Genomic DNA, 10,287 nt, shown 5'->3' with positions numbered 1-10,287 from the left:
TGATCCCATTGGTGTAAGAATGTGCAAGTGACTCAGGAAATGGCTTCAGGCACTCACTGTATTGCTCTGGCCTAACAGAACCCTGGCTTTTCAGTGGAATGCCTACCTTGACTAATACTGAGATGTTCTGAGCTCAGGTTTGCCCAAGCCCCTGGACTTACCTACCCTCCTTTCATTGTTTCTGCCTTAGCAGAGCTGGATTCGATTTGGCCTGCCTACATCTGTCTATCAGCAGTTTCCTAAGTCCTTTGGCAGGCCCTGGCACCCTGATCCAAAGGTGGGAAGCCTGTGAAATTGACCTAAATTGGATACCAGCCAAATCACGCATTCTATAAAGTACGAGGAATAAAGAAATTTACTATTTATCAAGTATCCATTAAGTCCCAAGTACTGCACCAGTCATTCTCAGACCTCTTAACAAGCTTAGGAGAACAAGCATTATTACTACTGCTGCTGCTGCTACTATTATTAACAGAGGTTCTTATAGCGCAGGCTGGTCACAAACTCAAGAACTCCAAAATTTGCTATATTTCTGAAGGTGACATCGAACTCCTGATTTGGGGCCTTTACTTCACAAGTGCTGGAATTAAAGTCACATACCACCCTTCCTGGCTTACATAGTGCTGAGAATTGAACCCAGAGCTTTGTGCACACTAGGGAAGCACTCTTCCAACTGAGCTATATCCCCAGCTCACAATTATTTCTAATTATACACATGCATCATACTTTTTTTTTTTCTTTTTTGAGATAGAGTTTCACTATACAGGTCTGACTGGCTTGGAACTTGTTCTGTTGACCAGGCTGACCTCAGATTTGCAGAGATCTGCCTGCCTCTGCCTCCAGAGCACAGAGATAAAAGGAATGTGCTGACATGCCCAGCCACACACATTTTTTCCTCTGTGTATATGGTATATGCCTGTGTATGCACATCTGAGTGGAGGTCATAGGTCAATGTTGAGTATCTTCTTCTGTTCATTTCCACCTTAGTTTTTTTGTTTTTGTTTTTGTTTTTTTTACCCAGCATCTCTTATTGAACCCAAAGCTCACAAAGGGCAAGGCTGGCTGCCCAGGAAAACCCACTGGGATCCTCCTGTTTCTGCCTTCAGAATCCTCAGAGCTGAGATTACAAACACACATCGTTGCACCCAGCTCCTCAACATGGTGCTAGAAATCTGAAGTCAGGTCTTGCTTTATCTGCTGAGCCACCTCCCTGGACCTTTAACAATACTGGTGTGTGTGAGTGTGTGCATTTGTGCATGTGGGTGTGCCTCTATGTGTAGACCGGAGGGTGATATAAGGTATCTTTTCTCCATCACTTCCATCTTTATTTCTTGAGACAAACATCATGCCCCTCCCCCTCACCTCAGCATGACATTCCTTAACAGATGCAGAGATGTTCTCTATAGCCACAGTGCCATGGCCACAATCAATGAAACCAAGAACAGTGTCTTAACGGAGCTAGTTCTCAGCCTATGCTCAGAACTTCCCACTTGCCCCCAAAATGTCTTTTGTAGCTATTTTTGCAAATCTGAATGCAACAAAAGAGCACACGGTGCCCATGGTTGCTATGAGCCTTTTGTCTCTTTTAATTTATTATTCCTGCAGGTCAACTATCTTAGAGCCTGTCCCTGTTTATGGATTTCTCTGTTCTTTCTTCATACAGCTGCATCCAGCATGAAAACAAACACACAAAAATACAGTACTCTGTATCACACTTCTCCCTCCAGTCCACACACATATAATTGCACACATATTTCTGATGGAGAGACACACACATTTGCTTGCTCCTCTCAATCCATTCACCCTATTTCAAGCAATGATAATTAATGAGAGCATTTTCTAGGCACCATTTTAAGAAATGTAGATACACTGAGGTATTTATTAGTCATAATGACAATGAGACTGGTTATTACCAATAAAAATGAGGCTCAGGTTAGGAAGTGACTCCTATGAAGCCACCAGGCTAGTAAATGATGGGGCTGGGATCCAAGGTAGGATTCCCAGTCTAGAGTTGATGTTCTCGCTTCCTATTTTTTTTTTTTATTATCTTACAGAAATGTAATTCTCATTATAGTATTTGTGGTGGTTTGAAAGAAAATGCCCCCCCAAGGGAGTGGCACTATTAGGAGGTGTGGCCTTGGGGAAGGAAGTGTGTCATTGTTGGGTGGGGCTTTAAGGTCTCTTTTGCTCAAACTTCACTCAATGTGGCACTAACACCGCTTCCTATTGCCTTCTGATCAAGATGTAGCCAGCACCACGTCTACCTGCACACCACCACGCTCTCCACCATGATGACCATGGACTGAACCACTGAAATTGCAAGCGAGCCACCCCAATTAAATGTTTTTCTTTATAAGAGTTGCTGTGGTCATTGTGTCTCTTCACAGCAATAGAAATCCATGTAAGACAGCACTTTCCAAGAATTTGTTTTTGTTGTTTCTTTTTTTCCCTCTTCTTCCCCCCTCCTGCCTCCCTTGGGCTCCGCTCCATCCCAGTTCTTTTCCACTTTTGTGGTACAAGCGACAGTTTGTGTTTTTCTGAGACTAGTTCACCCGACTTAATATGATCCTTTCCAGTTCCAGCAATTATGTCTGTAGATTTCATGGCTTCATTTTTCTTAATCACGAAGTAAAATTCCCTTGTGCATATATGTCCTGCTTCGCTTCTCTAGCCATCAGCGGAGCGACAGCTAGGCTGGCTCCTCCCCTGCTATTATCAACAGGACAGCAGACGTGTTTGTGTGGGCATCTCGGTGGTAGGATGCAGTCTTTAGGGACAGGCTCAGGAGTGGTGAAGCGGGGTCACATGGTAGTTATTTTTTCTACTTTGAAAGACTTCCAGTTCAATTTCCATAGTGGTTAATAGTTCATACCCTACCAACACTGCCTAAAAGTTGTCTTACTCCAATGCCTCTCCGGGCAGTACTTGTCAGTTTTCTTGATCACAGCTTGGGGTGACATAGACTCTCAAAGTGGTTTTGAATTTTCCTGACACAAATGGCAGAAAATTTTCTTTAAAAATCTGCAACAACACCGGACAGTAGTGGTGCTCACCTTTAGTCTCAGCCCTTGAGAGGCAGAGGCAGGAGGATTTCTGTAAGTTTGAGGCCCACCTGGTCTACAGAGTGAGTTCCTGGACAGCCAGGGCTACACAGAGAAACCCTATCTTGAACCCCCTCCCAAAAGTTCAACATCCTTTATCCATTTGAAATGACTTTTTTTTTTCTCAAGACAGGGTTTCTCCATGTAGTTTTTGGTGCATGCACCACCACCACCCAGCTGAGATGACTTTTTAAAATTAATTTATTTTTATTTTATGTGCATTGGTGTTTTGCCTGAATGTATGTCTGTGTGAAGGTGTTGGATCCTGGAATTATAGACAATTGTGAGCTGCCATGTGGGTGCTGGGAATTGAACCCGGGTCCTCTGGGAGAGCAGCCTGTTGTTCTTAACTGCTGAGCCATTTCTCCAGACCCTTGAGATGTAGTACTCTCAGCCACTCTTCCAATATCACATCTACCTGCACATCACCATACTCCCCACCATGGTGAAAATGGACTGAACCTCTGAAATTGTAAGATGACTTTCCTAATCACAAAACTAGAATTATAGGATAGATTTTGGAACATGATTTTTTTCTAGGCTATTTGTATCCTATTGACTCATCTCTTTTTGTTTTGTTTTGTTTTGTTTTTCAAGACAGGGTTTCTCCGTGTAGCTTTGCGCCTTTCCTGGAACTCACTTGGTAGCCCAGGCTGGCCTGGAACTCACAGAGATCCGCCTGGCTCTGCCTCCCGAGTGCTGGGATTAAAGGCGTGCGCCACCACCGCCCAGCTGACTCATCTCTTTTTAATCCCTTACTATAAACATTTCTAAACACAGAAAAGTTGTAAGAATTAAATGGTACTCACCACCCATTTCTATACTTAATATTCGGCAATTGTCTTAGTTAGGGTTTCTACTTCTGTGAAAAGACACCATGACCATGGCAACTCTTATAAGGAAAACATTTAATTGGGGTGTCTTGCTTACAGTTTCAGAGGTTCAGTCCACTTTTACCATGGTGGGGAGCATGGTGATGTGCAGGTAGATGTGTTGGAATAGTAGCTGGGAGTACTACATCTTGCAGGAAACAGGAAGTTAGCTGGGACGCTGGGAGGTATCCTGAGCATAGGAAACCTCGAAACTTGCTCCCCACCTTATTTGGAAAACCAGGGCCTTTCTCAGAGTCTGGAGCGCACTGTATTGGCTGGACTGGCTTCCCAGCAGGCCTCCAAGACCCCCTTGTCTCCAAGGGCTCTGGGGGCTCTTTGGTGGGCACTGGGGATTCAAACTCAGGGCCTCATGCTTACCCACTGAACCAACTCACCCAACCATTTTATTGTATTTCTTCTAGAAGAAGTTTGAATTGAAAATACATAAACACGGGCTCCTCAAGGATACCTGTAATAAAACAATACTTAGAAATCCTCTTCATTGCTGGGCGGTGGTGGCACACGCCTTTAATCCCAGCACTCGGGAGGCAGAGGCAGGTGGATCTCTGTGAGTTCAAGGCCAGCCTGGGCTACCAAGTGAGTTCCAGGAAAGGCGCAAAGCTATACAGAGAAACCCTGTCTCAAAAAAACAAAACAAAACAAAAAAAAAAAAAAAAAAAAAAAAAAAAAAAAAAAGAAATCCTCTTCAGCAATTGTAAATGTGGAACTGACCTTTCTGGAATCAGTAATCTTTCAAACACTTGAAAACATGAGTTGTTGACCAGGAATATTATTTGCTAAGCAAACACCAGTTTCTTCCCTCCCCAAGTTCTCCCCAGGAGAAGGAAAAAATCAAAATAATGTTGAACAGTAAGACTTCAAAGACTAGGGAAGACATGGGTTCCTAGGTCAAAGGCTGCTGTAAGAACTAGGCTTGTCCGGTAGATGGCACCATTTTCTTTTTTCCAGTGTTTGCCACGCCACCCCCGCCCGCCCCGCCCCCTGCCTTCCTCTCCTTGTTTAAGTGGCAGCTGACAGTAATTACGTTATTGGTGTATCTTTGGTTTCCTTAAAAAAAATTCACTGCGGGGACGTCTAAAAGCCCCAGATGAGGACCGTCTTTGCCTTGGCTGAGTTAGCCCCACGTGGTCCCATCTCTCATCGTTTCCCCCATTTCCTACCAGAAATACTACCAAGGAGTAGTTAAGTTGGCATGCCGGATAACAAGTTTTATAAAGTTTTTCTGCTTCTATGATGATAATAAAACAAATCAGAAGCCAAACACTGACGCCGGGATGAATGTTTCCTAAATAGAGCAAACTACTCATCAAATGATGCAGATACCTCCCCTGGGTGGTTAACAATGAACTTCTAAAAATTCACTCACTCAGTTGTGATGGAAACATGGGCAAACATTATGCCGCCCCACGAGCCCTTTCAACACCATAACAGATGGTAGGTGCTGTCACTCTGACAGGGACCTCCTCACGACTGGAAACCAGGATGCAAGCGCGGGAGCTGAAGGATGGAGGAATAAGCTCTCGGATACACCTTCAGAAACTGTGATAGCCAGAGCAGGGCAGGCGGGATATGGGGCCCACCTTTGGTTTCCCAGCCTTCCTTTAAAAATGTGCCCCAAGTCTCTGGAAAACAAGTTCTAGGGATTGACATTTACTCTAAAAAACAGGCTGGATTTGGGCCGAGTCCTCTTTGTGAACACTCACATTAGAAGGTGCGGAGATGTTTAGCTTTTAGGGTGTTTTAAGCTAACCCTGCATGTGGGAGACTGACCCAGGCACTTTGCAGTAGGTGACTCTGTGCAGCATCCCAGAACTTCCAGCGATCAACGCCGGCCCAGCCTAGGGCCCCGCCCGCTGCAGGCGCAGGTGAAGGCGGCACCCCACCCCCAACCCGGCGGCTCTGACAGGTGGTCTTGCCCCGCCTCTCTGTCGCCTAGGGCGTCTAGGGCCACAGCTCCAGGCCTTGAGCCACAGTCGCACGCCAGGCATAGCTTGAGACAGGGCTCCTGAAGTCGGCCTTCTCCCCGAGAGCGAGGCCCGGAGACCGCAAAGCAAAGGGCATCCAGCGCCCGACTTCGGCGGAGGGTGGTGGACCAGGCACAGCTCGCTTCTCCGGGACAAGGGCCGCGTGGAGCCCTGTGGCTAGGCACGTCCAGCCCTGCGCTGTGCCCTTCGCCGCCCTCTGCCACTTTACGCATTCCAGACCCCAGGAACCGGTCCAAGCCCCCTGCGGCAGTGACTCCGGCTGTCCATGGTCCACACCGGTCAGCCACCCACGGGTCCCAGCAGGGCTAAAGGGTCACCGGATCTGGCGAGCTACATTCCCAAGGGCGAGCAGCGGGTGGCAGCACCGACCCAGCTCCAGCTCCGTCCGGGTCCCCCCCCTGGTGCTCCAGCTCTGGCGTCTCCGGTGCCCCGGCCGGCCGCTGTAGAACACGCGGGTGGCAGCCGGGAGGAATTCGCCCGGACCCCTCCCCTTCTCCAAACTTCTGTGCTTCGCTTCTCAGATCCTCCAATCTGTGCTCTTCCGCTCCTCCCACTTGGCTCCCCTCTCCTCAATGGTCCCGGCTTAGGAATCCGTCCCTCCCCCCAGCCCGCCGCCCGCCGGGCCCGGGGATCCTCCCCCGACTCCCCCGCGTGCAGCCGCCGCCGCCCGGGTTCCTCTCCCCCCGCTCGGGCGCTCCCTGCCAAGCCCATGATGTAATGGTGTATGTTAATCAGTAGCATGTGGGGAGCTCCGGGCGGCTCAGTCCTTCGCGAGCCGACACTGGAGGCAGCAGCGGCGGCGGCGATAGCGCCCCGAACCCGCAGCGCTGCACTCTCCGCGCGCCGCCAGCCCCGACGGCATGGCCCGCAGCCCGCGCTCCGAGCGCCCCCAACCCCGCTGATTGCTGCCACGGCTCCGGACCCGCGCGCAGGGCCCCAAGCCGCAGGGATGAGCCGCATAGAGGTGAGCGTCCCTTCTGCTGCACCCCCCGCCGGCCCCCGGCTAGGCACTCCGCGGTCCCTTCGACCCTAACCGGGGGGGGGGGGGGGGCTTCGCGCTCCCACCCAGAACTTCTAGGAGGCAGATGTTGGAAAGCGAGCGGTCCCACAGAGGGCCGGGCGGTTAGTCTTTCCTCCTGGCTGCGCCACCAGAGCTGGGATGGGACAGTAGAGCCCCCAAACCTAACTTTCTTCTTTGAGGTCCTTGCGCGCGCCGGGAGGGTGGGGGAGGAAGGTGGGGGGCGTGTGCCAGAGGGAGGAATCTGCATTCCCCACGGGGACCGCCCTGCCGCTAGGGAAAGCCGTACTACAGGCTACCACGGTCCCCGAGCAAGGCGTGCTCTCACAACTGCATCGCCTTGGGCCTGGGACCCCACGGGCGAGGACACTCCAGCCGGCAGGCTGCAGCGGGGACGGGGAGCAGGATGCCTAAATCACACGCGCGCGCGCGCGCGTACACACACACACACACACACACACACACACACACACACACACACATCTGATTGCTGCGGGCCAAGCAGGCCGGAGGGGGGAAACCTCCCCGGTGGGCTGGAGCAGCGCTAGGGAGTGAGAGCTCCGACTGAGCCTTGCCGAGCTTTGGGTAGGGAGAGTTTATTTTTGTCTCGAGCTGTCGCTGCGGCTGCTCACGGCCTAAATCCAGAGGGGAGCCTGGCGGTGGAGATGCTGGCTGTTGCTGTAGATGGAGCTGCAGCCGTACGGCTGCTTCTCCCAGAGGAGGAGGAGGAGGAGGGAGGGAGGGAGGGGAGGAATTGGAGGAGGGAGGAGGAGAGAGGGAGGAGGAAGAGGAGGAGGAGGAAGAGGAGGAGGCGAGGAGAAGGAGGAGGCTGGAACCCTGGCTGCCTCTGTCACCGCCTCTGCTTTGCATTAGCCCCCACCCCACCCCCGCGCCCCTTCGCAGCCGCATTGCAAGTTTTCAGCGCGGGGAGGATCTGTTGCTGGTGCTGGCGTTCGCAGACACAGCCCTGGAGGCCACCCCGGGTGGGGCGTGCAAGGGAGCACTAGCGGGTCACAGCCGCAGCAACAGGAAGCCGCGGGGTCTCCTCCCGCACCTGGGAAGGAAGCTGTGCAATAGCTCAGCTTGCGCATCCGAGTGTGGAGGGGCAGGCTGGAATTTGGGGGACTTGCCTCCGCGGGACACCCCCAACCTTGGCTTCCACATCCCCCCGCCCCACCGGCCTCCCTCTGATGCTCGGGTCCCCCTAGACGCTCTCCTCCGGGGGGCAGAGGTCTCACTGCAGCTCTTTCTGTCCTTTCAGTAGTGATTGGCGCTTGGGAATGCGGGTGTGAAGGGTCCGAGCTGCCGCCCAGCGGGGAGAAGACCCCGGGACGCCGGAAATCACCATCCTGAAGCTACGAGAAAAGGGGAAAGAGCATTCTTCATTCAGTTTTGTGCCTTGTGAGGGATTTATATTTTTAATCGCTATTTTTTACAAAAGAAACATTTCTGTGCTACCGTCTGTCACCGTCTCTGGGGAATCAGCCAGAACCACCGGAACGTAACTGAACCAAGAAAGAGAGAGAGAGAGGCAGGAGCCGAGTCAGTACCTGCAGCGCCCGGGCACCGGAGACCTTGGAACCGGAACGCGTCTCGGGAGGCCGCGGGGCTGCGGCTCCGCCAAACTTTGGGGCGGGCAGGGGCGCCGAGAGGCTTCGTAGACGGAGGGCGGCCCCCTAACCATGATGTTTCGCGACCAGGTCGGGGTGCTGGCGGGCTGGTTTAAGGGCTGGAACGAGTGCGAGCAGACTGTTGCGCTGCTGTCGCTGCTCAAGCGCGTGAGCCAGACCCAGGCCCGCTTCCTCCAGCTCTGCCTGGAGCACTCGCTGGCCGACTGCGCCGAGCTGCACGTCCTGGAAGGAGAGGCCAACAGCCCGGGTAAGTGCGCGGCCGCGGCTCCCGCGGCTCCCCGGGAATCCAGACTCCCCGCCTCCGGCCCGGGCCCCGCCCCCCTGCCTCCACTCCGCGGGGACCTCATCTTCACTGGCCCCCGGGGCTCTGGGCATCTGCCTGGACCCGGTCCCTCTTCACCTCCTCTGTCCGCTTTGGGGCTTTGCCCATTGTGAACTCCTTAGTCTATTCCGTGTGGTAGCTACGGTAGCATGAATGATTGATTTTTCTCTCCTGCGCTTTCCTTGGAAATAAGTAAGTCAGGTCACGTAGAGTCTGGATTTTCTGCCCCCCCGCCCCCCCCCCCGCGCTCCTTTCGGGTAACGTGGCTCGCTGGCTTTCAGCAATACACCAGGAAGCTCGGGACTGCCCCTCCAGTCGCCGAGCTCAGACAGGCTGTAAGAATACCTGAAAATTAAATTTTATTATTCCTTCTCCTCCATCCCCTACGGATAGCACGGTTTTAGAGGTTTGTCTTCCGAATAATATGTAGGTGACGCTATAGGCTGTCAAAATGACATTTGCAGCATGGCTGTGATGTGGCTACACTTATTGGTCATGACGTTATGCGCATTGATAAGGGATCTTGTGGGAAGAGCAGGCATGGCTTGGGCTGCACAGTGTGTGGCTTTTATGAGGAAACTTTAAGGAACAGAACAGAATTGTTTCTTAGTAACCTTTTAGTATTTACAGACACAGCAACTACTACAGAAAGTAAATATAGTCGGAACGTCCAGCGGTTTGCCATCTGCCATTATGGGTGGTGATAGACTCAAATTATATCTCGAGTAAAGGGAGGCTGGGGATGGGGGAAGGTGTAGGAGAGCCTGGCAATTGTGATTTTTTTGGGGGGGGGCAGGGAAATTCTTTGGTTCTTTCTGCTGCAGGAGGGTGAACAGAGCCCCCAGTGTTTATGCAGAGTAAAGAACGCAGGGTCCTCTTCCAGCTGTTCCATGTTAGCTGTGAGTCTGCAAGACTCCCGGGGGCTGGGTTGCCATTTGTTGACAAGGTCCAGCCCAGGGCAGCGGGGGGTTGGAGGTTGCTGAAGTGAGTGAGCCTTTAGGACCGGCAGAGGAGGGCTTGTGGCTTCCTCATTCCTCCAGCCTGATACAGCGCTTACGATGCTGAAAACACTAGAATGGGATGTTTCCTTATATAGAATCATAGGGTGGAAGTGGAGCGAGAGATCCTGCGGGCCTTTTCCTGACAGCATCCACAGGGTCCTGAACTGCCAAGTCTGAAGGGTCATCCTGAGACTCCACTCAGCCCCAGCCTGGCAGCCCAGATCAGCTGCTCAGAAGGGCACAGAGACCGGGCCCCCTTGCTGAAGCTTGAATGCTACATTTATAAATAGCTGAAGGCCAGCCTCGTTCCTCTGGGTGTAGACGCATGACTAGGGT

General features: G+C 52.1%; 1 protein-coding gene across 2 annotated transcripts in view; it reads left to right on the top strand.

Moving 5' to 3' along the window:
* The first annotated feature begins 8,654 nt into the window (after positions 1 to 8,654).
* Samd4a (sterile alpha motif domain containing 4A) overlaps positions 8,655 to 10,287 on the top strand; it is a 217,559-nt gene continuing 215,926 nt past the window's right edge. For both annotated transcript variants that reach the window (XM_028873583.2, XM_028873582.2), the window contains exon 1: positions 8,655 to 8,875. In XM_028873583.2, the coding sequence (XP_028729416.1) occupies positions 8,680 to 8,875 (196 nt within the window). In that variant the 5' untranslated portion in view covers positions 8,655 to 8,679. The remainder of the gene's footprint in view (positions 8,876 to 10,287) is intronic.

This window comes from Peromyscus leucopus, chromosome 9 (genome assembly GCF_004664715.2).
Source record: "Peromyscus leucopus breed LL Stock chromosome 9, UCI_PerLeu_2.1, whole genome shotgun sequence".
Classification (NCBI taxonomy): domain Eukaryota; kingdom Metazoa; phylum Chordata; class Mammalia; order Rodentia; family Cricetidae; genus Peromyscus; species Peromyscus leucopus.
This window is presented reverse-complemented; position numbering and strand designations above follow the sequence as displayed.